Below are 24,877 nucleotides of genomic sequence, written 5' to 3'. Positions count from 1 at the left end.
TTTTTGTATCACATAACACGACTTTTAGCGACGGCGTTTCTCGTCCGAGTGCCTTTTGAAATAGATTGGACTAACAGCCTGAAGTTTTAGACACATCGCCCCCCAGAACCCTTTCCTCGTGCTTGCTCCAAACATGTCGCCAATATGGCCTTGGAATTCGTCCCTACTCGCGCGTCACTAAACAGTCGATCAAATCTCATATTTAGTATGGTATTGGTTTTCATTATTAAATACTATAACGGTTCATGCGATAAATATTCTCATTAAATAAAGTTTTGTATCATGCCTGAGACGTCTGAGACCTTTCACTCCGCCAATCCATCTCTATATCCTTCATAGCAACAAGATGCGTCTCATCTGTTTGACCATATTCCACCTCATATGTGCGATTGCAAGTAATGCCGATAGGGTCGATACGTGAAGGAGGTGTTTTGTCGACGTGAGAAGTTGTACCAAGCTGTGCTCTTGAGCGGTTGCGGCTCGCATTCGTGCCTCCATTCGTAGGTTTGTTGCTGCCGTATTGATCGTATGTCTGGTAACCGCGTCGAGATGTGCCGAGAACCTTGGGGAAGATTTGGACGAGAAGCATACGGAAAGAAGGCAAACAGGCGCAGATGATTCCGACGTTGCCTTCGATAGTAGACCATCTGGTAACAGCGAGGTACTCCCATGTCGGGTTGTTCGAGCCTTTGCCTGTACCCGCTCGGATGGTGGCTGTAAGTCGAAGAATACTCATGATGGTGACGCTGGGGAAACGTTAGTGGTGTAAAAAAAAACAAAAAAAAAACGACTCGAGGTACACTTACAAAATTCCCACGCTAAACATCATGCCCACGCCAATCTTCTTCCTCCAATCCAAATTCATCTTTTTCAATTGTGAGAGAGGAATAGTCAAGATCCAGATATCAAGCGCAATATTGACTGCTGCACTCGACCATGTAATAGCGTTGACATCAAGACATGTCCCAGTATGTTGATGATCCCACTTTGTCCAAAAGTAGCTGATGGGCTTGCATTGGAAGATGGTGATAAAGACAAAAACCAGACCAAAGATTGATGTGAAAATAACAGTGGTCCAGAGGCTTTTTCGAACGCCTTTCGTAGGGAAGATCCGCAGAAAAAAGAAAATCATAGATAGCTTGAGAAAGGTTTGCAAGCAGAAATAGAGGATAGCCATGATATAGAAGAGTCGGCCGAAATTCGTGACTTGTTGGGGTGTTATCGTCCAGATATCGCGGCCGATGCCATTGGGAGCTAGACCGTATGCGTTGATAACAATAGATGGGACAGCAGCACACATGACAAAGACAATAAATAAATCATCGAGGCCAAGAGGTAGCTTCAGGAAGAGTTTCGTGCCGAATCGTTGGAGGACAAATAGGCCTGATAGGGTGCCCATTACGGCATTTAGGGAAACGAATTGGCCTCGGTGATCTCGTACGGGTGCGTCGCATGCTGTTAATGTGGTGTTTTTTGTGCCTAGGTGATGTTAGTGGATGTGATATACTGTGATTGATGGACATACTCATAGCCTCCGGGACTGTACACGATGTCAAGACACACTTTTCGATCTCTGCTTGAAGAGGGGCATTTGTGCATGAACACTTTACATCCCCGAGTTCACAAGTTGATGATTCGATCGCGGTAACCATGCATTTTGCCTTGTATTGTCAGCCATAATACCAAGATAGGATAATTGAGTACTTACAGCACACTTTGGCAGTGTCGCCAACGCAGACATGGCAGCATCCTGAGCCAAAGCCAAAGGCAACGTCGCCAAAAGCCCAGCCAAAAGACTGCGAAACAGCATCATCGTGATGAAATACAAAACGACCAAAGTCAAGCCAAGCGGGGACAGAGGGGCTTATGTACGACACATGTAACAGACAGACACACTTTGCTTTTGCAACCTTCCCAAAGGAGCGGTCGTCCCCGGATATATAATGAGATCATCTGCAGGGACATCCAAACTTGACACCACACTTTCAGCAGTCAGTGCAACGTCTGATCGCGGGACTAGACTGTTTTAAGCGTAAGGGTTACGAGGTTCCTGCGTGCGCTACCTGTTAGTCTGCTTCACCTAGATCTGGCAGAAGCCACTTGTGGCAAAAACGGTATCTACTGTCGGCATCTTCGGGTACCTCGTTGGTCATCGATTAACTTCTACAGACCCGCTCAAGAGGCCGGTTAAACGATAGTGTATTCCATGATTTTAGTCCAACACGGGCGTTGCTCGTAAACTAAACCGAGAGTCGATTTGTCCCGTCTTGGCTCTTGAGAGATCGTCTGTGTCAATCAAGGTGATCAGCATTAGCTCAGAAGAACTTTGACCAACCAATCATAGCACGAACATCACCCTGAAACAGAAACTGTTATATGTGGCTTGTTATGGTCACCCTTTGTAATAAATCAATCACGAGTAAAAGTCCCGGTTCTCGGATCGCTATGCGTACCCACAATCTGCAGATCAGATCGTCGGTGATGGAAACAAAAAAAAAGAGTGGCTACAGCGGGAAAAAGGAAAGAAAAAAAACTTCAAGTTTGTGGAGACATCCCCTGGCGGTGGATCTATGGCACTGTAACTATTTCGTCAGCACTGATAGCGTCGTGAACTGACTGGGTTCAGGTAGACCATCCGGAAGAGTTATTTCCATTCATTGGTTTAGATACTATATTAACCATTTCAACCAACAGCCAACGGTTGACTGTTAGCCAGGAAGCAGCTTATGCTTTCCAAGACTAGAAAACGGTGGAGAAGTGCCCCTGAGCTGAGAATCAAACTTGACCGGCGCTAGAATCACGCTTAGCTTATGTGGCATCGGACCTTTTTCCAAGCCAGGTACTAACCTCGGAATGAAGGCGCCACGTATTTCACTTGTTCGTATATGGGCATTGTTGACGGAATTGTTTTCATGCTTGTGTGTTGCGTTGTCAGCCACAACTTGTACCCTTTCGGAATCCCTGTTCTTGACTGAATGACAACTACCCACCTTGGTATACAATTCACCAACTCTTTGGGCGTTTCTCAGTGAAACTACTGAGTCAGACGAGCGGAACCACTGCAATGACGAGTGTGGATGGTTTCCACTATGAATAGCTTCAACTTTTTAAGGTACTCCGTATTATCGGAAAACTTAACCCGCGGGGGTAACAAGAGACGAAATTAAAGTCAGTTTATGCTATTTTCTGACATCCGCTAGCCAAGACCTCAGATTCATCTGATTAATCCCAACTATCCACATCATAAGGCTATTGATTTGTATTATTCGGCCTCCGTTCCCCAACCACTAAATATCTTACATGACTCCCGACCATCAACTACTAAATGATTTACATGACTCTGCATGAACTAATCGCCACTTTGCCAAGCCGGTTTGTTTCCGCAACCGACTTTAACCTCGGGATGCCCCTTGCTCAACGACACCTTGCTGCCATGTGTTCCGCGCGCAGATCGCTGATCTGATTCACAATTAGCTTAGCTGTGCCACTGGTGAATGGGTCTTGGCACGCTTGCGCTTTGAACATTTTGACAGGTAGGGGCTGGACCCTCAAGGATAAATAGTGATGGCGAGATCATGTGTGCTACATTCACGTGTGTCACAAGCCAGGTTGATCAATTTGTCCCGCGAGCGGAACGGGCCTCGAACACATCAAATTTCATGTTGAATCCTTCCATCTCGCGGGATCAAGGAGTTGGATGCAAATCGAGGCTAGTATAAACAAATACGGGGTGGCTAGATACGGAACAATATTAATAAGAAGGCTATCTGGAGAGTACTTGCGCCATCGGAAATAAACATCTCTTTCTGGACTTACCAAGCCAATAATTCATGATTTAGACTCACTCGGCTGGATCGAAATGTCCTTAACCCCACAAATGATCTTGCGGCTGAGGATCCAAGACCGAGTCTAATCGACTTTAACTCAATTCATAAGATTGGGAAGAAACTATTGACGAGCCTTGACGAGAAGGCCTAGATCGACTGCAAGGTCAGGGGCAATACGATGTCAGAAACAAAGGAGGACGCTTTAGCTTTTAGGCGAACTTACATATGTTATGGTTGCCCGATATCCAGAAATACAGGATGAAATCTTGATGTATTATATATAGCTTCTCTTTCTATGACTCTTGATGCAAGGAAGCGAATGGCAGTGTTGTCCTTAGAATTGCGCGGACACCAAATGTAGCCTCTCTCTCTTATTTTATCCTAGATGATACATACAAGTAATTGGCAGGTAAGCACTAGAGATGTGCTATAGATGGCTTACTCTCCTTGATGAATTTCACAAAATGTTACGGTAGTTGTAAAGAACTTAAGTTCAGGGCTGGTGTTTGGATCACCTAACGTGCCATGCCGCACCATTGCAGGATTTAAGGCTGACGTTTGCATTCTTGGCAGACTCTCAGTCAGCCATGAATCAGCTCCTAGATATTCCATAAGCAGCCAATCATCTGACCATTGAAAGTCATACTATGGGAGACGAATGGAAAACAAGAATAACAAGACGTGAAGTACAAAATAATGGAAAAAAGGTTTATTGCTTCATAAATGAAACAAATCAATGACTTATTTAGTAGATTATAGTCCGTGGATATAAAGATTACGTCTATTCTGTGACCTGTTATGCAGCATTCCAATAATGTCTTAAAAGTCTAGACTCTGGTGAAATACACGCCAAGATAACACCTGATGATGTTGCAGTAGATATGGAACCCATAACAACGCAACTATACACGTTGTTTATGCTTACCGTTACATGTCCATTCAATCGTTCGATTTAAAATGCCTCATCCAAGAAACTGCCGTAGTTTCTGGTATAGCCCCAGCCCTAACCTACAGACAATACGATAAATACATGTCAGTCCTTTCCTCTTCCCACAATTAGACTATCACAACAGACCAAGAGGATATTTAGTTTGAACAAAGCAACAAGAGCAGAAACAGCACCATGTCGGAAAAGCCAGACAACTACGAATTCGAGCGCAGCCTTAGAGCCAGCATCTCAAGATATACCGAGGAGCGCTCACAGAGATATTGCAATCGCATGCACCCCCGTAGTGGCCCCGAGTCTGTCGGTCCGCATATTGACTACAGGGGATTGATGTCTTATCCTCGTTTGTGCGGTGTCATGACTGACGATGAGATTGCCCATACAATGAGTACAGACCCAGAGTGGCAGTCAAAGGCTCGTGGTTGTCGATTACACATCAGCCTGATTGAACAAGAAACTCATGATTGTCATGATGACGACGTTGATGCGGCCGAGGATGAAGATCAGCCGACTTGGAAAGATCGGGTAGTTGACGGCAAAAACAGAAAGAGGGCGGATCTGACCTCGGTAGACCCCTGTATCTGTCTGGATGACAACGGTGTTGGAATCGCATTTCTGCTCGGCCTAGGACTTCTTATCAAAACCTGTCCTGATGGTCGTGTGGTACAAGCTGTGGTGGAAGAAAACGCGGAGAGGACCCGTGTGCAGATACCACCAACATGGGATCAAAGTAGCTTCATTACGCTCGCCAAGGTGTTCAGTCTTCTTGCCCTTGCGCTGGAGCGCATAGACTTCCTTGGTGTACATGAGGACATGGAAAAGGCACTCGAAGAAGCGAGGTTAAAGATCCAAGATGAGCTCTTGATGATTATCGCAGCCAGAACCGACCATACCGACTTGAAGATTGCGGCTCCAGTCTTACCGTTTCTGCCGCTTGATCGGTTGTGCGGCGATGGTCAGAGCCTCACCTTGGAGCACTTTCAACAGATAGTCTCCAGAACTGTGCCATATTATGCCGTGGCACCGAGAGAGAAATTCCATCGGGCTCAGTGCGGTTGCCTGTTCCCTGGCGGACTAGCTGAGATTGGGAAAACATCGGTGGTACCGGAGACTAAGGTCGTACCTCAGCGATTTTACGATGCTCACCAAAGTAATGCGTCAAATCTGAAGGACAAGATTGTCACTATTCCTGGTGACGCGCCTGTGGATAGTTACGTTGCACTTTCATACCCTTGGAAGTCATACAACTCTGAAGACCTCGAACGGATCATTGCGACAGTCGACAAGGAGCTGAAGCATCGGTACTACTGGGTTGATAGATGGTGCATTGACCAAGAGAGCTTTGAGGACAAAGAAAAAGAGGTGCCAAAGATGAAGGACTACTACTCCAATGCCGAGTGCACGCTGATCCTTCCTGGAATCTCACTCCCTATCGAGCTTGCTCAATTAAATACCAATGGCGCAAAGGTCCAACTCTTTAATCCCCAATTCGCGCAACAAGTCAAATTAATCTGGGAGGACTGCGAGTGGACTCGGCGCTGCTGGACATTACAGGAGGCTTATATGAGTAAAGAATGTATTTTCTGGACAGGACAAGAAGGGACCCCTCTCATTCATTGCACCCAGCTTCTTGGCATACTGCACAGTTCACCATTTGATGATCACCACTACATCAATGCCCTTCCTTACTTACCAGTTGACATTGGTCAGTTTGGCGATACAACGTTGGTGGGGAGGTCACTAGCAATCGCCGAATCAACAGCAGAGTCGATTTACCAAAGGTCCATCGTCAGATGCGCCGGCCACGGAACTATTCTTGACGCGAATGCCTACCAGCGCCCTTTGGCAGTGCTCGTGGACAAGATTCGCGGTCGGGAAGCAACTCTTGAGCTAGATGAGTACTATAGTCTCTTCTCCATGGCATCAGACAAGCTTCCCGCGGTCGATTACAAGATTAGCACTTTCCAGCTTCTGGAGAGGATGGTTAGCAGCGGTGCCTTGGGCGCAAATATCCTTTTGACCAACACTGGTAAAGGCTCTGGTGGAAAGGGAAGTTGGGTACCTCGCAGGTGCATTCAACGAGACCATTCAATGATAGGGATGGAGGTGAACGCCGCACAACCGACTGTCTCAGATGGTGCAATGATTGTCAGCGCATATCCGCTCACAATCACGACCGAGGACGACGGAGAGGACCATTTTGCCGCAGGCACTCAGATTTCTATGCTATATCCCCAGCCTTTGGGGGAGAGGATTTATGAAGTAGGCGTATGTGGCACCATAAGTCGTAAGTTGAAGAAAGCTGGCAGTTATCTTCTGCTAGAACCGCCGAACTGGGGACACGCGATATTCACAAGTGGGCTGGTTCTCTTGGCGACTGAAGAACAGCAACCAGGGGACCATTGCGTGGTAGATGCTACACTTCTGGATAATATGACACAGGACAAGTATCTGGAGAACCGACATATGTACGATGGTCAGCATTTCCGGCTTCTTTAGCTAGTCAGGTAGATTACATAAAAGCCTGTACTGATTTAGTGGTTGATCTAAATATTAGATCACTCTTAGCCTAAGCGTAGACTAAATATTCTGTTTGTACTGTCTCGAGTCCCTATTTTTGGCTACCTGCCTGCCAGTATATAGATATTCTAATATTCTAACTGTAACTAATTGCCATATCTAACTGTCAACTCTAGCATTGATGATACTCACTGTCAGTGTTTAGTGTACTGATCGTCATATCTCTTGGGTATTCTAATACACGAAATAGATAATAATAACAGGCATTTATTACCAGTGCCCTGTAATGGAAGATTGCAATTACCGACATTCATTGGTAGAGTATATATAACAGACACATAAGTGAAGATTGGTATGTGGGAATTCCTCCGATATTGCGTCGGAATCCCTGCAACTTCCCAACGACCAAGCACGAAAACAACAAGAAATGGATCCACAGACGACGAAGAAACCAAGCAGCAAACACCGAAGAGCTCACACCGGCCAAACAAAAGCGCCCAATTTTCATCAGAAACGGCTGAAGAATGGATCAGCCGTTACAACCAACAACACAGGCTCTCTGTAGAGGGATAATCAAACCGCGACTCACACCCAAAACCCATCATTCACGGATCCAGTATGATCCCAAAATATCATCCAACCATGAAGTTGAATCCGAAATCGTTATAGAGCTAGTCTATCAGGGCAACTCAGAAATGTTCCATCACTTAAAATAACCATTTACAGATCGATTTATGTCCCCTATGCCGCCTCTACCATTAACCATTAACATGCCTGAAATGCCACCCAGCGCATCTACGAGCGAATGCGGATGGCTAAAACGATAAATAGAGCACCTATTACTGATTACCAGAACTCAAGCATCAATAACAACCCCCCCCCCCCCAACCCCTCCCCTCGAAGTGCTTGCCTCAAGAGCAGTTACAGATGCTTCACCGGAATTCTAGCTTGATTAGTGCGTCGTTGAGCGTCATATCTGGAGTGATTAATATCTCTCTTATCGCTATGATCGACTTCGTATGGCATCGGCGACCAAACGGGGGCTCCCTCGAGGAAGAAGCTCTTGGGCTTATAGAGACCAAGAGACGACGAGGGGGGGGAATAACATGGCAAAGCGGGTGCTCATACTGTTATGCTTTATATTTTAATTTTCATCCATGCGATATAAGAAATACAAGTTATTTCTACTGCGTGGCATAGAGAGCAGAGATTTTAGATGATAATTAGTAAAGATTAGGAAATAAAATGACTTCTGGAAATAATACTTCAGTAGAGGTTTTCTGTCACGCTTGCTCATCTGTCCTGCCCGCTTTATATGCACTTTACAAATCACATGAAACAATTAAACTACTAGTCTTCAAGATTGTAGTATCACAATTATCAATAAATTCTATAACATCTCGTTTACTAGGACTAGAAACCGTTGTTGGATAAGCCGGGATCATTCGTAGCAACTGGCATGAACTCAAGTTTCTTGATCAACTCATCGGCCTCTGCAATTTTCGCCTTTGCTTCATCGATTGCCTTGCGCAGAGCTGCAATATCGGAACCTTGGACACGGACGTCATCGGAAGTAGACGAGAAGCCCTGCTAAAAGCCTGTTAGCTTTACTCTCACTGTGGCTGGAAGATATTCAAGCTTTGTACCTTGCCAGACGTGGGCTTGAACCCTCCTTGTTGATAGCCTTCTTGTTGGAAGCCACTCTGTTGAAAGCCTCCTTGCTGAAAACCTCCCTGTTGAAAACCGTTGTCGGGCTGGAAGCCTTCCATTGTGAAGAATAAGATGATAGAAGCTTGAAAGGGTGTATGAAGAACAGTAATAGGTATAGAGGAAGTGTTTTGTATTGTTCGGTAGACAATGTAATGTAGGTGGTACGAAATTGACGCATACAGCCCCAGGGGCATAGGATACCTTTATATCAATGGAGACAGGCAAACTCTATGAATGCTCTCTCCTTTGGAATTTACTACGCTTCGTTCGGAATGCATAAAAATTGCATGGCATGGTGTTAGATCAACAGTCGCCGTCATGAATCACAAACTCGAGTCTTGGCATCGGTGATGGCTGGTTGATGGAACAATCTAGATCTTTCAAAGACCTACAAGGAGAGAGAACAATGCCTCTGGTGCTTGTATTGGCCATGATAGTTCTTTTTGTGGCTGGCTGATGAACAGTCTTGTCTCGGGCAACTCTGAAATCCTCTAAGCGAAGGACCCTGCGGAAAATATGTTTCAGACCAGCCTGCCTAGATACTGTTGTCACGGGTCGCGCAGGAGCGAACTAAACTCTAATGAATGAACTTGTTTCAGAACAGACAGCCTTAGTCTCTTCACTAATACGATTCTATCAGTATGGTTGATCATTTCAGCCAGCCCAGATCTTGCCACTGTTCAGAATTGGGAGGATCGACTGACTGAGTAATTTTCTAGGAAGACTAGCCCTGAGATAACTAGAATGACGGTCACTTTGAGGATAGGAATGGACCGCAAAAGAGTGATCTAGATTTCGACAGTCTTTGGTCGCTCGATGCAATTGGTTGAGAAGGTCGAAGACATGTCGCCCATGGCGCTGTCTCTCCTACATCGTTCCAATATCAGTTCCTCTCACCTTGCGCTATTGGAACCTGCATAGATGGCTCTCAGATAGTGCGATTTCATCCCTAAAGCTGAGCCACGATGCGGAATTCGTCCAGACTCAGGACATCATCCGATTCGGCGATATTGGTGTCTTGACGACGGCTGAACAGACTACGGTGACGCCTTCGATAGCTCAGCCTGGCTTTCCTCATCTCCACAATGGTCGGCCGACACCCGTACATCGGTCAATATGACAACGCATACCTGTCTTGGATGATACTAGATTTGAGAATTTAACATCTGCCAAGCAGTGGCATTGCACCCAACCGTTTTGCCATCATCATTGATAAGGTCAAGGCCATCTCAACAATCCATTGACCGTGTAGCCTCATCATAACACCAAGAGTGAGAAAATATGGATGAAGAAATCGAAGCTTTAATCGAGGCGATGCGCAAGCAAAAGCAGGATTACTTCCTTCCTCCAGAGTGGGATGGAAAAGTGGTCTTTCTGAAGAATACCAAGTCTGGAACGCGCCTGGATCTTTTTGCAGGTATGGTTTCTTCAAAGCCCCATGCCTTTACCCCGACTAATCATGATTAGGTGGCAGAGCTAACGGTACACCGATAAATGGCTGGCAATCGAACGGATCTACAGCAAAGCAGTGGAAGCTTGAAAAACGTGGGAATTCAATATGGAATTCTTGGGCATTTCAAAACGTTGCCTCCGGTTGTATGTTGTAGCACACTCTCCATATCCTTTATCATGCTTACTCTTCCCACACTTAGTATACCTGACTCTTTGGGATGATTCGCCACAAAATGGTACTAAAGTTGTAGGCTGGGAACGAGCGATTGCGAAAGAAACAAGCGGACTGTTTACTATTCAATCATCGATCGGCAGATGCAATTTCCCAGGTTTGCAAGAGTGGCTTATTCTGCCCAAAGGGATGGACAATGGGAAGTGCCTGTAAGATCCTTCCCGCTTTACCCCGTTGTCTTTTCAAACGGTATATATTAATCCTTTGTTCAGTATTCAGAACGCTATGACCTGTCAGTATCTAGATCTCCACCTGGGTTTGCAGGAGAATGGGTAAGTGGAAGTCAAACTTCCCGTTTTCTTTGATTCCAATTAACGGTCGAAATCTTTTAGGACCCGAGTTCAAGGCTGGCAACGTGAAGAACTGATGGGGAATCAAGTGTGGATGATTGAGGATGCTACGGTTGACATCAGTTCGTATGTTAGGCAAATCCTGGAAGCTGAAATACTCTTGGATTTTTAGTGAAGTCGCTGATGGGATCTGCTTTATGAATGGCCATTGGACTGGCAAGGCAACATGTTAGTGAACATGTGGACTTAAATCTACCTTTCTCTCATGTTTAGTTTAGAAACGATCAACACAGAGGAACTGAGAGTTTTATTTGCTTTCATTATGAAACGCCACGTCTTATTAAGATGCTTGACGTCTTGGAACATAACGTGTATGCAAAGCTTCATAATTATTGAATAGCGATAAATACTGTCCTTAACAGTCCAATTCGTTCATCCTGTTACATTGATATTCCAACTGAAACTGACATTGAGTAGGACCGTGTAGTAGGAAAGGGCTTGTCCCACGTTGCAAGCAGCTTTATTAACACAAAGTCTAATGGGGCGGTTTGGCACAATTTTGTGATAGCTGTGTGATATTTGACATTCTGTAAAACTTATAAAAATGATGCTGTGTTTCTATGAAAGGTCCAAGCCCCTGATCTAATCTAGGCAGAATCCAGCCTAGTACTCGACATATCCAACAGGCGCTGCAGGCGCAAGAAGCCTGGCCACTGCTCCTTCTCCAAGCTTGCTTACAATTGCAGCTTTGACTCTAAGCTCCATATCCTCATAGTAGGCCTGGCGCTGGAAAACTTCATCATCCTGCTGCATCAGCTGCAGAACAACCTGAAGAGATCTATCGCGAGTCGAAGTCCAATCTCCAGCATAGAGTTTGTTCTTCAAGTCAAGAAGTCCTCGAAAAAGCCCATCAGCAGCTTTATGATGGTCAATGGCATGAGAGTACTCAAGACCCATCTTTTCATGAGTTCTTTGGACCTGCTCTATGAGAGTCGCGATAGCAGCACCGCTATTCAATGAAGTGATAGCCAGTCGGTAGAACTGCTCAATCTTCTTAAGCTCCATATGCTGCTCCTGTGCATTTCTGTGGAGCCGATCCTGCGCGTCATCGACTCTGTTTTGCAAGTCATTTTTGGCATTGTCGCTGAAAATACTGGAGAATTGGAAACCAAAGTCCTAAGATACGTTAGTCGAGTCGTTGTTGCTAAGGCGTTTTCACCTACACTTGAACTTGACTGGATATCGCGAAGCTGTTGAGCCAACACTTGTTCACGTTGACGGTGTTTGTCCAAGTTTTGATCACGTTCTTGCTTTCGTTCCATTATGGAATCTACAGGCCCATTGACCTGGTCCATCTGCGTCTTTAGTTCTGAAATGAACCTACCAATACTGTCTTTGAGCTCCATGCAATCCCCAGCCTTGTTACCGAAGTCATGCACACTATCTTTGCATGCAATACTGAGTTGAGAAAACTTGTCAGTACAGTCATCTAACGCCCCAATAACGTCGGCGTGTAGATTCTTGTAGGTCTTTTCTCCATTGTCAATGAGCAGCAGAGATTGAACCATAGCTTCAAGAGAATTGTACGCTGTCATTGAGTAGCTGTTGACCTTTTCTCGAAGCGTAATCTCAAGCTGGTCAATTTCCGCTTGTTTATCTTCAGCATCTCGAATATAAAGGTTGGCCTCGGGTTCAAGTGTTTCCATGAATACCGATTGGATCTGTTTAGTTAGATCTCCTGTCATTAAAATGGATGTAATGAACCATACCTGTTTGGTCCTCTCATCTGGGTCAACTGCCCAGTTCACTTGTGCTGGAGCGTTCTGCTTCGAAACGGCAAATTTACCTAAACAAACGTCAGCCAATTGTCCATGAGATAGAATATAGGGCTGTTTATTACGGTGTTCAATAGCTGACATTATTCTGCGAGCTTCTAGAGCTGTTTCTTCTTCTGGCGATAATCGCTTTAGAAGTATCGCATGTGCTGGCTCCATCATTTGTTGCAGTTTAACTCCGCTGGTAGGTTCGCTGAGTGTTGAATTTCAAGATGTAGAATTTTATAAGACTGAATATGACCTTGAACTTTTGAAGGTGTAATGTTTTCACTAGCATAATGCCCATCCAAAGTCCAGGACTCAATGGTTCGGGTAATCGGCCAAGTATGTCTCAAGTACGACGACATGGATTATCCAGCTTGAGCAGATTTGGTCGATGTCTCACTACATACATAGCAGTCAAAGCGCCAAACGCTAGTCCTAAGATACATAATCATCCACTCCACGGAGCATGATATACCATACTAGGGACCACTCAAGCCTGTCTCAGAAATATTGGCGACTGATCGTCTAGCCCTGAATGCTTCTGCACAAGGTTCCCCTGCTCAGCCAGCCACATGAGATCCCTAACGGACGTGCATGCCTTTCTGAACACATGCATTGTGTTGAAAGTCGAAAACAGCTAGAGGATTTAGTATCTCAGCAAGCCTCTTCGACTGAGCCAGCCACGTGTTGTTGACCGCCAGGACTGCTAACCCAGTTTTGGAAGATCAACATTCTTTTCTCAACATCACTTTTTTTTTTGAAAGACTTCTACAAGCGCTTCAAGTGTTCAGATGCTTCGTCGAGATCATGGCCACATCCTCACCGCTGTCAAGCCATGTCTCTTCTGGTCTTTCTATCTGCAATCCATCACAATTGATGGCCAACTCTTTCCAGTCCAGACTCGGTGACCATGCATCCAGGCTGAGTCGTCACCAAGCTGGTATAAGCGAACTATAAAGTTACCACCAACGAGAAAACAAAGAAAGATTCTGTTGCGCTGCTGTGGATATGAAGGGGTGAATTATATCAACAACAGAGCTGAAACTGTATAGTGAACCCGATTCAAGTCTGGAATCTGTGGAGAATAGAGCCCGTAGCCGGGGATCAAAGCATGACTTTCGTCGTCTTCGTGATAAACAGCTCGCACGACAAAAGTATAAAGATACCGTAGAAGACTCCTAACCCTCTTCTTTTCCTCAACACCACGCTTCCTTTTATCAAGCTTCTCGCTCTATAACAACCTTTTGCACTTCTATCATACCTTTATCATTACCAGGCATTCACCATGGCCTCCGCAGCTGTCCAGGATGTCCAGCGAATCCAAACTGAGCAGCTGAAATCTCAGTATGGAAACAAGCTATCCAACCAGTTCGTTGATGAACTGAAATCTTCTACCATGTTTCAGTATGATTGGTCGGAGCTTATCAGCGCTGCACCAACCGCTCTCGCCTTGATGGGATCTCTTTGGATCGCAGCTGCGGATCCAAAGGCTGACAAGATCTCCATGGTCAAGTCGATGCCTACTGGGGGATTCAAGCACATCCCCAACCGTGCCGAGCCGACCTTGAGGTCTTGCTTGGTTGATGGTAAGGTCACATCACTCAAACTTGTTGGGAATCACTAACCGATCAGTCTGCAACAATGGTGGCCGAACTGCATTCACTGTGGCTGGAGCCAACATGGACGCCCTCCAGATTATCAGCAAACGTATTGTTGATGAGAGGGTCAGTGACCTTTTCTAAGGCATTTATAGTAGTATCCATTGACTAACCTATAGACCAAATAGATTACCGTTGTCTTCCAACGTCTGGGTCCTTGTACTGTTGATGAGGACGCCCTTGAAGATTTCAATGACGCCCTGCAGAGTTTCAACGATGACGCACAGAGATGCGCTAAACTCGCCACTGAGACTCGTCAGGCTTTCGCCACGTGGGGCCTTATGGTGGGAGAACTCCATGCATGCACTGAAGCAGAGTCAGGTATCACCTCTATCCAAAAGGAAGCCACTCGCATCCAGGAAGAGACAACCAAGGTGGAGGAGAAGTTCGCTGTACAGGCCCAGGAAGATGCTAAAAGCCTGGTCGAAGCCGCTGCCAAGTCTCTTAAGAGAGCCGAGGATCGTCTCGATAAGTCCATCGAAAAGGTCCCAAGTGCTTTGGAGAGCATGGTTGGTGGTATTGTCTCTGGATTTACCCAGTCAATCCCCCAGATCATGTCGAGCGTGGTGCCTCAGATGCTTGCAGCCTCTAACCCCGGTCTCGCCGCAGCTTCTGCTCTTGTAGGAGGCTCAATGGCGCAACAGGCCTCCGCGAATGGGACAGCTTCCAACGGCGCACGCAACGGCTCAAACGCTGCCCCAACTGCCACCAGCGATCCTTCTTATGCCGCCGCAACTGGAATCCGCGATCTTGTCAACTACCTATACGAATACTTGGGAGGCGATGCTGGACAGCCTGATTGGTCAAAGTTTGAATATGACTCCAAGACTGGTACTCAAGGAGTGGCTTACTTCTTGGGCACTATTCAGTCGCAGCAGTCCAACGTTGAGGTCACCAATACTGAACCTAACAAGAAGCTCATGGGAGTTTACAGTACCTTGAAGAGTGTAGGTTATCTCGGCTATGATCTTACTGATCTTATGTTAACATTATTTAGGTGATCCAAGAGATTGGCCAGTATCTTAAGGATCAGAATGACATTTCTGCCAGCAAGTCTCCTGACGCTAAGGTGAAGTCATGGAAGGCCACTGTCAAAGGTGCCAGAAACGATGTTCTTTCACTCGCTGCGGCCGGAAATGTGGGAAGCTCCAGTAGTGTACCCAATCCATTTGCCAACGTTCCGGCGACCAAGCCTGATAATTCAGCCCGTAAGCGAATCTCTTTACAAAGGTCATATTAGAACTCCTCTAACATTGAACAGAAATTGCTCAGCTGAACAGTGCTTCACAGGCTGTTCAGATAGCCCAGAATGCCGTTGACGCCAAGCAAGATGCATACGATGCAGCTATTGCTAAGCAGCAGAAGTCTGCCGCTGCTATGAGCAACATCCAGCAGAACCTCAAGAGACTCCAGGAACAAGGAAAAACTCTTGAAGAGATTAAGTCCGTTCTGCGAAACTGCATCAGCGTTTTGGTCGACCTGGCAGCTCAGATCGGCAAGCTTGAACAGTTCTTCATCATGCTCACCACCGTTATCGACAACATCATCATGGTACGAGCCAACGACTTCACCAAGGAAATGTCCAAGGGTGGACGCCGAGCTCTGAGGAACGGGGTTATCAAGTTCGACGATCTCGCCAAGACCACAATCTACACTTCAACTCTGCAGTTGAAGGGTTACTTTTCCCTTCTCCAAGACATCTCCCACATGTACACTATTGTCGACAAGCCCTACGTTCGCGATGGCCTCGATCTTTGTGGTCAGCTATCGAAGGGTACTGCATCAGGCCAGTCAAGTGTTGCCATGCAGGAGCAACTCTCGATCTACATGGATAAGACAGGAAAGGTTATCAAGGACATTATTGCCAAACAGCAGAAGGAGATCGTTGATGGTCTCAAGGACCGTGTGAGAAAGGCTGCAGAGACCTCACAGTTGGTTGAAGACGTTATTGCCAAGAGTGGATTACCCGTAAGCAAGGATGCCAAAGCAGCAATCGAGTCTGGAGCAGAGGCGGCCAAAGAGGATGCTAAGCGCACGATTGACGATAGACACAGTGAGACTGTCTCAGACAACGAGAGAAAGGACTCCAGCAATTGGTAGTTCCAGTTGAACAGAAGTTCCCAACGTTTGTCTCTTTGAATCTATTTAGTTTGTCATAGTACCTTCCAGTTGGAATGAATAGACAGTCTTTACTGCGCTCTAACCTTAAGTCTTGACCTCTCCTCGAGTTTGGGCTTCTTCAACATGCCTTTACAATGGGGCTCCTGGTAGACCGTGATGATTCGCTTTAACAGATTATAAATAAGAAAACTTGCCACAAGTTTCAGCACTTAAAATTACATTTAATTTATGCTGTTTCCCATTCTACTACTGAACGAGTGACTTTTCACCCTGCTCATCAATGCTAATGACATGAAAGGGCTAAGCTTAACATGGACATGGTGAAAATAGACAGAGAAACAAACGACCACTCTGTTCCCAAGTTGAATGTTATGTTGAAGTCAGACTTTCTGAGCATAGATAGATCACACCGGAGAATACAATCAGGGAACCCTTTTCAAATACCTGACTCAGTAGCCTTCATGCATTCCCTGCCTCCTGCACATCCTTTACCAACAACCATCAGCATGACATGAATGACTCCAGTTTAGAACAGGAGGGCTAGCGCGCCAACCATAAAATAGTAGGCAGTGCCGTCAATTCGGTCAGAGGCGCCAGCATTATTGTTGGCTGTACCAGAATCAGCGGAATTGTCTGAGACTTTGTCGGTGACGATAGCAGGCTGGTTGTCGGTACCAGTGGGGACCTCGCCGAGGCAGACTTTGCCAATGGGGCAACAGCCAGGGGTGCCATTGTGGTCGGTGCCGCAAACGGTTCCAGGCGCACAACCGCCATAAAAGGGAGAAGGGCAGCAGGTATAGGATTTCAAGATGCAGTCAACGCCGCAGACTTTGGTGTTACCGTTGCATGAATCCTGACGACGAGCGAGGACAGGAAATGTGGCATTGGCAAATGTGGTTAATGTGAATAAAAGGAGAAGGAGGTACTTCATTCTGCGGATATAAATTTTTGACAATATGTGTAAGATAATAGGGTCTTTAGAGGCTGGAAACTGAAGACATTTGCAGTAGTTTTAACAGATTGTAGAAGAACGTTGAATTGAGGATGTTCAGATGATACTGAGATGTTGAGAAGGAATGTTTACAATATATATATTTTCCTCATCGGCACAGCTGAACAGATGATACCGCTCAATGCCTAGAGCTGTTTCTGCCTTGTGACATTAATTAAGTTTGTCTCCGGACCTCCAACACCGATGCTCTCAGAGGCCATTGTTTCTGCGAACTTGTGGCGTACATTGACAAAGACCTAGCCCAGACCGTTCACTACGGTGTTGATCATGAGAGGACATGCTCTTGAGGAACGTGCGCACTGCAGGGTGGTCACCAAGTAGGGTCAAAGACTTTGCAGTGTTTATGAGGCTGAGGCATAGTGTATACGCTATGATATTCATTAACCTGATAATGATGGTTCAGTGACGAAAGAAGTCTTTGCAACTCCTTCTGGATAACACAACTTCAAAGGCTGATAATCGGCTGCGTAGGGCTGGACCGCCTTGCGGCGCAAAGCTGAAGAACTCGGCGCCGCCCTGTGGCTTTTAGCTCATGCCAGTTAAGTCAGGTGGATGGGTTTGGGTCAGCCTCGCTAAAATCAAGAAGTACAATCCTGATACAACTTTGTACTTTTTCCACATGATTTTACTGAGTAATGGGATCTACAGGACTGGTATCCAATAAAGGATAGCATTGCGAGGCAGTTGCTAGCTCTAATACCATTGACGTTCAATTCTGTGGCTGCGTAACCCTCACTTTGATCATCAGTGTACAGTGTTAGTATGCCGACAAAAGCTCATTGTTAGTCCAGTTCGTTAGCTATCATCTGAGATGCGAAATCCTCTTATGGCGTTGTTTGGCGGCTGTTGTGATGACTTGTGATGCGTTGATGTTGGTGGAGGGAAGAGGAAAAAAGCCGGATGGGAGCAACGCATTTTATGCCTATCTGAACCTTATATTAGGGCAGGGCAAGGCAAAAAAAGGTTCCTGTGTAAGCACTGGAGTCATAGTGCTTGAAAAGTGTATTTGAAGATAGTAACCTTATTATCAGGCTTATTATCAGGCTATCATCTAAGATGCAAAGTCCTCTTATAGCAGATCTCGGATGGAGGTTCGTCGACGTTGAACTCGTGTGGAACAAAGGCTGGCTGAAATGGGAAGCCACTGTCTGTATGAACGCAAGTTGGCGAATGTCTCCCATCAAACCGTAATAGGTACTGTGGTCTAGTTGGTTATGACATCTCGTTAACACCGAGAAGGTCCCCGGTTCGAGCCCGGGCAGAACCTCTTTTTTTGCTTTTTTTGTGGCGATAGCCTATTGGTTGAGGGGCATTGAAACTCGGACTTTCAACCAACACCCAACAAAGGTCCTTTACGTTTCGGCCTTTACTGTTGTCAACAATCATAACAACATTTGTGATAATGACCGACTCATCTTGGGCTCAACGTGCAACGGATCGCTTTTTTGGCGACCGCAAATCGCCATCTCAGAAACAATGTGACGAAATCGCACAGTCGATTTCTGGCGCCTCAACGGTCAGCCCTGTGGAAAGTCCAGGCTCAATGAGCTACACCGTCATCTGTAGCGGATGCCCTGGGCCACAACAAGATCTCGTTTTGTCATTCAGAGAACAGGGGGCCATGCTCGATGTAGACATTGTGAAGTTGGCCAAAGAGATTCATGGAAACCTTGTCCCCGAGTCAACCTTTCACGGAAACATGGAAGGCGCCGACCCCCCTCTGTTTATCTACTCCATGCCTTACCTGAGAGGTTCATCATACACAGGAGTTCAGCCTTTTTGGGTGGAGATGGATTCCAACGAAGAATCCACCCAAAGAGCCTTTGTCAAGGGCTTGGCTCGGTAAGCTTACAACATCCAAATTAGATCCAGCCGCAATCTCACTCACATCTTTCAGGTATTTTGCACGATGTTGGTCTAGTTCTCAGCCGGTTGACCACCAAACCCGGGCAGAGAAGCAACTGGGAATCCACAAAAGACTTGCCCGACTGACAGAAGAATCATCGCCCGTTTTGTCAAAGTCGATTCTGTCAAAGCTCATGGAAGCCCTTCCCTTTATCTTTGGAAATGACTACCCACAAGTCCTCACCCATAACGACTTCTCAGTAACCAACATCCTAGTCAATGAGGATACGTCTGAAATCACGGGCATCGTCGATTGGTCTCTAACATCAGTTATGCCGTTTGGACTGGATCTAGATATACTTTTCTTGGCCACAGGATTCATGGCCCTAGACGGATGGCATGACTACGGATGCAAGCCACAGCTACAAGAAGTTTTCTGGGATGAGTTCTGGTTTTCTTCTGGGATCGAGGGTGAGGATCTTCGGCGTAAAACACAAAATTTGGCCGAAGTTGCAGGCCAGATTGGCGCGATTCTCCGATTAGCTTTCCGACGCAACGACGATGGGTCACTATCTGAAGAGGTCTTGGTATCACAACGTCGAATTAGACAGTTGAAGGCATGGTTGGGCGAATAACCCGCAGACTCTAGCGACGACGAGACCGGCGTCAATTGCTAGCCATCATGTTCGGTCAACTTCATGTTGGAACCTAAATAGTTAAAACACACACAGTCGGCCCGGGTTGTCTAAATTTACAATGCGCATTATTAGTCTTTCATAAGAGCCAATCCGTCCATTTGATAACTAGCAAGCTTGAATTCTCAACAGCATTCCATGACAGACTACACCGTCATCATTATCTCCATATATATCTATACATGAGAATTGTTCTTAGGTTAAAGCGGCTAGAGCGATCTAGTACTTGCTTTTCGAGGATTCTTCGCTTCAAAAACGACAGTTAATTCTTCCAGGGTTCGGCCCTTTGTCTCAACGAAGAATAGGTAGATGAATGTGAACTCAAACAAGTCCCAAAAGACGAAAAACACATAACTGCGGGAAGCTTGTTAGTGACAGAGTACTATATGACGTTGTAGGGTATCTACTTACAACCAATAACGGATATTCTCCATCGCCACTGGAGCTGCAAACGTGTTGACAAAGCTTGCGCAACCAGAGGTGATCATGAATACCATCATGCCATTCGCCCGCATGTCATCTACTTTGGTCAGTAATTATAAGACTTAATAAGAACACTGTGAACTCACTGGCTAGAACCTCGGCAGGGTAGATTGGCTGCATAGGAGTGAACCCAACTGCAAAGATAACACCAAAGATAAAGATGAATGCGATGCTGGCGGAGCTCGATGGTACGCTTCCAGAACGTTCATACTCCGCGGCAGTAGCAGCAACAATCGCCAAGGATATCGACATCCCCAAGCAAGAACCCATAAACATTTTACGTCTTCCAACGACATCGTGAAGACGTGCTATGAATACAGTCAATATACCTCATGTCACAGTTGTAAGGACATATCATACCTCCTATCGTAGCAGCAATCCAACCAGTCAATGCGTAAAATGCATTCAGAAGCAAAATGAGGTTAGTCGATGTAATACCAACGTTCTGGACCATAATTGGAAGATAGTAGCTTGAAACGTTGTTACCCGAGAATTGCCCAAACCAAGACATGGCAATAACAAGCAAAAGACGATATCGACGAGCAGGAGACTTGTAAAGACTTCGCAAGTCAAAGCAAGCCCATTGGGAACGGCCTTGGACCTCCGAAAGTGAATCCCGGATCTCGTGCATCTCGATGGCAACAATCGGATGCTCGGCGTCACCGTTGGCGTGATGCTTGACAATAAAGTCGCGCGCCTCTCCATCTCTTCCTTGGGCGATTAGCCATCTTGGGCTTTCGGGAAGTAACCAGCCGCCAAGACAGACCAAGCCTGGGCAAAGCATCTGTAGCCACAAGGGGAGTCGCCACTTGATGTTGCCACTCAGGTGGATGTTGGCTCCGTACAATGCTGTGCCAGAGTTAGTAGTTGATAGCTAAACTATAAAAAAGAACTCACTAAAGGTAGCAATAATACTTCCCATATACCAAAGAGTGTTGTATATACCTGCCACCGTTGCTCGATGTAGCGGCGGGGCGATTTCAACCAGGAGCATCGGCGCAGCGACACCATTGATCGTCGAAAAGAAACTGAGGAGGAATCGAGCTCCGATAAACGAGGATAAAGTCGGAGCTACAGCAGTAAAAACTGCTGATGCACAAATAAGGAAGGAGCTGACAACCAAAGTGATCTTCCGACCTCGCCAGTCACAGATCCAAGTAAACAAGGCACCCGCCATCTGTCCGATCTGGAAGATGGAAAAGACCAAACCCGTCGAAGTCGATCCACTTTTGCCCAAGCCATAGTAGTTTTGGTATTCAGGCAACACGTTGAGGGAGCCCATGAGCGATCCATCGTAGCCATTCATGGTCGAGCATAGATAGATGAGTGCGCAGGCCATGTAAAGTTGGATATGTCCACGACCCCATGGTGACGGGGCTGCACCAGTCGCACCGAGGGCTGTTGCTATGGCTTCAGGAGTTTGTGTGTTTTCTTTGCTGTCTTCACCACCATTGCTGATATGCTGGCCAACAGCTTCACTGTGCTCCAACTCCTTGGACATGATAACCGCAAATTATACAACAGTTCGCTGGCCAGGAATTGAATTATGTGGCATTAAGGTTAAAAATAAAGATAATAATGTTGGAGAAGCTTCTCCAGACCCCATATTATACGGATCTGCATGCATATGTTACGTTGAACTTTTGATATGTAACTTGCCATTTTGTAACTACCCCACTCCAGGAGTGTAACACAAAACAGTGGCCTCATGACATGAGTTATTGGCTGATAATGCAAACATCTCTCGGCTGACTTGCATTGGCGCAACCCATACATAGCATTTACAGTAGACAAACTGCCTATCTTGCAACGCTGCCATTCGTTTTGGTCATATTGACCGCCGCGGTGCAGCGAATCATCTTGGCCACAGGCTGAATGTTGAGACACGGATGAGGGGAACCATAGATGGATGTGTTTGGAAACTGCCGATTGCTGTTCATTTGACTGATCAATAGAAATAAGGCAAATGAGATATTAATCATCAACTATTAGAATTTCCAACATATACTTGGGTACAAATGGGACTTCGCGTAGAGTGGATGGGGAGACACTCTTAGACATGCAAAACGACATTCGATGGCCCTTCTAGCTCATCCAATAAATATTCCTACTTGCCTTCTAAGGGACTCTATAATTTCGCAATTGTTCGGTTCAATGATGTAGCGATTCTAGAAAGTGATAGAATGTTTCTTATTCACAGAATCGATAGGAATGCATCCCTAAACCCCTCCACCGTCAACGCCACCGTTCTCAGGATGGCAGGTCCATGGCGGCATATTTAGCTCGAGGTGCTGTTAGCATTATAATTTCAAATTATAGCGTTTTGGAAGACTTGTTCGCGGTACCTGGTGTTATCAATTGTGGAAGGCTTGTCGGATATTATAGTAAAATTAAGTAATCCTAAATTTGAAGTCTCTATATAATATCTTATAAGTATTAAGCAGTTGAAGCATAAAGCGTAATGCGGTAAGAAGTTGACCCGCATACTGGTCCTAAGCTTGATCCAGATGGCGCCAAGATCATGTTCCCACGGCAGGTCCAGAAATCCGCAAGTCGGTTGTCATCCCACTGACATACCAGCTTGTTATTCTTAGTGGCGTCCAACTTGCATTTAACTGGCTTACCTCCTGTACTAGAATCAGGGGCTGAGGATGTAATGAAGACGAAAGACCACGTGCTGCTTGTTGAATAGTAGAGAGTGTTCCCCGCTGATGTATCAGGGCCTGAGACTACCGTAACCTCACCGGTGCTAGGATGAATGCCGAATTGGGCTTCGTCAACGTTAAATAAGTTGGGAACATAATCGTCCCCTCCTGTAGACTGAACACTGAAATATGCAACCCTTCCACCAACGCCTGGGTCCTGGCTATCTGGTGTGTAGAAGCGGGCGGTTTGTACAGGAGGGTCGACAACAACGGTTTCTGTTGCTTGAATAGTCTCTGTAGCCTCATCCTCGACGGTGACTGTATCAACAACTCGAGTGACAATCGTTGTTGAGTAGGTCTCGGTGACCAAGACAGTTTGTGCTGTCTTGGACTTGGTCACAGTAGCGACGGTTCTGGTGACCGTGCGAGCTGGAAGCCTGATGGATGTAGTTCGCTTCGAGACAATAGTTTGTCTCTTGAGGGTTGTAGTGCTGGGCTTGACGCCCATGTAGCTACAAGCAGACGAGAACTGAGCGGCATCGGCGCAGGCATCTTGGGCTGCTGCAGGGACCTTGGTTGGCTTGATGATTGTTGGGGGCTGGTTATTTGCTCGCTTGAATGGAGGATTGGCGGCACGCGTCGCAGTAACTTTCGAGACCTTTGTTACTTGAACCGTCTCGACATCAATATCAGTCGCTGTCACATCTAGAACGTCGGTCTTGACCACCGATGTAATCTTTGTCGCTGTCACGAGGGTGGTTGACGTTTTCGTAACGCGCTTGATCACGACGGGGTGTACTTGAACGGTCTTGACATTGTAGACGGTACTGCACGAAAATCAAATCAGCCGAAGTAAGTGAAAGGCATGGAAAGATCTTACGTCGGAGCAGGCACTGCTGTCGCTAGCAAAAATGACTTGCAAGCGTCAAGGTTGGGATACTGATAGTTTCCAATAGCAGCTGTAAAATAAAGATGGCTTAACATCAGATGGCATACGCGCTGAGGAATGGTTTCTCTTACCTTTGACACAAGCGTCTTGCTGTCGGTCTTGGGTGAGGGATGCCGCAGCGAAGCTACTGCAGAAAAGGATGGGAACCGAAAGCTTCATCTTATCAGCAGAGTAAATTTGTCTAGAGACTGGAAGGAGACTGATCAACAGCAAAAAAAAAAACAAAAAAAATAGGAAACGAGCCAAGTGTTTATATCAGAAAGAGTGGCCTGGGTGCAGGGTCTAGAATATGGGATTTCTGCTAGTTTAATCAATAGTCTTGGGCCGCTTGGAACAACTAATTGAACTGCAGTGTCAGTCAATAGTTAGCTAATAGTCTGCAATAGTCCTAACATACCTTAATAGCACATAACGCTCTGTCCAGGTTTACAAATAAGCTGAAAAAAAAGGACTATGTTCTAGAACTTGGGCGGGATGAAAGAAGCTATACTCTCTACTGATAAGAACGTGTCTATTTGAGCAATATTTCGGCTCTCCAGTAGTATGTTAAGCTTTTACAGATAGTAACAACTTTCACACTTGACTCTTCTTTTTGAAGCATTGTGAGCCGGCCAATTGATACGGTTGATCAATTGCCAGGCGTTACCCTACACATTGCGTCAGGATAATTTC

At 46.0% G+C, this 24,877-nt stretch overlaps 10 protein-coding genes and 1 non-coding gene across 11 annotated transcripts; 5 read left to right on the top strand and 6 right to left on the bottom strand.

Annotated features, from left to right (window-relative positions):
* Positions 1 to 280: 280 nt before the first annotated feature.
* Positions 281 to 1,813, bottom strand: FGSG_04529 (uncharacterized protein; the record flags this gene model as incomplete). Its single annotated transcript, XM_011322756.1, has 4 exons — positions 281 to 746; positions 807 to 1,455; positions 1,526 to 1,604; positions 1,709 to 1,813. The coding sequence occupies 4 exons, from the start codon at positions 1,811 to 1,813 to the stop codon at positions 281 to 283; spliced, it is 1,299 nt and encodes a 432-aa protein (XP_011321058.1).
* A 3,317-nt stretch (positions 1,814 to 5,130) lies between these two features.
* Positions 5,131 to 7,272, top strand: FGSG_04530 (uncharacterized protein; the record flags this gene model as incomplete). Its single annotated transcript, XM_011322755.1, has 1 exon — positions 5,131 to 7,272. One exon carries the CDS (start codon positions 5,131 to 5,133, stop codon positions 7,270 to 7,272), a length of 2,142 nt encoding a protein of 713 aa, XP_011321057.1.
* Positions 7,273 to 8,706: 1,434 nt separating this feature from the next.
* On the bottom strand, positions 8,707 to 9,062 carry FGSG_04531 (uncharacterized protein; the record flags this gene model as incomplete). The annotated part of the gene is made up of 2 exons (XM_011322754.1): positions 8,707 to 8,883; positions 8,940 to 9,062. 2 exons carry the CDS (start codon positions 9,060 to 9,062, stop codon positions 8,707 to 8,709), a joined length of 300 nt encoding a protein of 99 aa, XP_011321056.1.
* Positions 9,063 to 10,284: 1,222 nt separating this feature from the next.
* Positions 10,285 to 11,255, top strand: FGSG_04532 (uncharacterized protein; the record flags this gene model as incomplete). Its single annotated transcript, XM_011322753.1, has 7 exons — positions 10,285 to 10,420; positions 10,471 to 10,599; positions 10,656 to 10,784; positions 10,932 to 10,959; positions 11,020 to 11,103; positions 11,150 to 11,205; positions 11,251 to 11,255. 7 exons carry the CDS (start codon positions 10,285 to 10,287, stop codon positions 11,253 to 11,255), a joined length of 567 nt encoding a protein of 188 aa, XP_011321055.1.
* A 137-nt stretch (positions 11,256 to 11,392) lies between these two features.
* On the bottom strand, positions 11,393 to 12,971 carry FGSG_04533 (uncharacterized protein; the record flags this gene model as incomplete). The annotated part of the gene is made up of 7 exons (XM_011322752.1): positions 11,393 to 11,414; positions 11,446 to 11,564; positions 11,716 to 12,153; positions 12,201 to 12,307; positions 12,362 to 12,698; positions 12,747 to 12,823; positions 12,878 to 12,971. The coding sequence occupies 7 exons, from the start codon at positions 12,969 to 12,971 to the stop codon at positions 11,393 to 11,395; spliced, it is 1,194 nt and encodes a 397-aa protein (XP_011321054.1).
* A 1,111-nt stretch (positions 12,972 to 14,082) lies between these two features.
* On the top strand, positions 14,083 to 16,555 carry FGSG_04534 (uncharacterized protein; the record flags this gene model as incomplete). The annotated part of the gene is made up of 4 exons (XM_011322751.1): positions 14,083 to 14,388; positions 14,584 to 15,402; positions 15,453 to 15,663; positions 15,717 to 16,555. The coding sequence occupies 4 exons, from the start codon at positions 14,083 to 14,085 to the stop codon at positions 16,553 to 16,555; spliced, it is 2,175 nt and encodes a 724-aa protein (XP_011321053.1).
* A 547-nt stretch (positions 16,556 to 17,102) lies between these two features.
* FGSG_04535 (uncharacterized protein) lies at positions 17,103 to 17,507 on the bottom strand (the record flags this gene model as incomplete). The annotated part of the gene is made up of 1 exon (XM_011322750.1): positions 17,103 to 17,507. One exon carries the CDS (start codon positions 17,505 to 17,507, stop codon positions 17,103 to 17,105), a length of 405 nt encoding a protein of 134 aa, XP_011321052.1.
* Positions 17,508 to 18,781: 1,274 nt separating this feature from the next.
* On the top strand, positions 18,782 to 18,855 carry FGSG_20561. Its single transcript has one exon. It is a non-coding gene; the product is annotated as a tRNA-Val (tRNA).
* A 276-nt stretch (positions 18,856 to 19,131) lies between these two features.
* FGSG_04536 (uncharacterized protein) lies at positions 19,132 to 19,434 on the top strand (the record flags this gene model as incomplete). Its single annotated transcript, XM_011322749.1, has 1 exon — positions 19,132 to 19,434. The coding sequence occupies one exon, from the start codon at positions 19,132 to 19,134 to the stop codon at positions 19,432 to 19,434; it is 303 nt and encodes a 100-aa protein (XP_011321051.1).
* Positions 19,435 to 20,337: 903 nt separating this feature from the next.
* On the bottom strand, positions 20,338 to 22,112 carry FGSG_04537 (uncharacterized protein; the record flags this gene model as incomplete). The annotated part of the gene is made up of 5 exons (XM_011322748.1): positions 20,338 to 20,482; positions 20,540 to 20,648; positions 20,698 to 20,919; positions 20,972 to 21,460; positions 21,509 to 22,112. 5 exons carry the CDS (start codon positions 22,110 to 22,112, stop codon positions 20,338 to 20,340), a joined length of 1,569 nt encoding a protein of 522 aa, XP_011321050.1.
* A 749-nt stretch (positions 22,113 to 22,861) lies between these two features.
* On the bottom strand, positions 22,862 to 24,806 carry FGSG_04538 (uncharacterized protein; the record flags this gene model as incomplete). The annotated part of the gene is made up of 6 exons (XM_011322747.1): positions 22,862 to 22,902; positions 23,236 to 24,083; positions 24,137 to 24,215; positions 24,277 to 24,386; positions 24,603 to 24,621; positions 24,785 to 24,806. The coding sequence occupies 6 exons, from the start codon at positions 24,804 to 24,806 to the stop codon at positions 22,862 to 22,864; spliced, it is 1,119 nt and encodes a 372-aa protein (XP_011321049.1).
* Positions 24,807 to 24,877: the final 71 nt, after the last annotated feature.

The sequence above is a fragment of the Fusarium graminearum genome, chromosome 2 (assembly GCF_000240135.3).
Source record: "Fusarium graminearum PH-1 chromosome 2, whole genome shotgun sequence".
Taxonomy (NCBI): domain Eukaryota; kingdom Fungi; phylum Ascomycota; class Sordariomycetes; order Hypocreales; family Nectriaceae; genus Fusarium; species Fusarium graminearum.
This window is presented reverse-complemented; position numbering and strand designations above follow the sequence as displayed.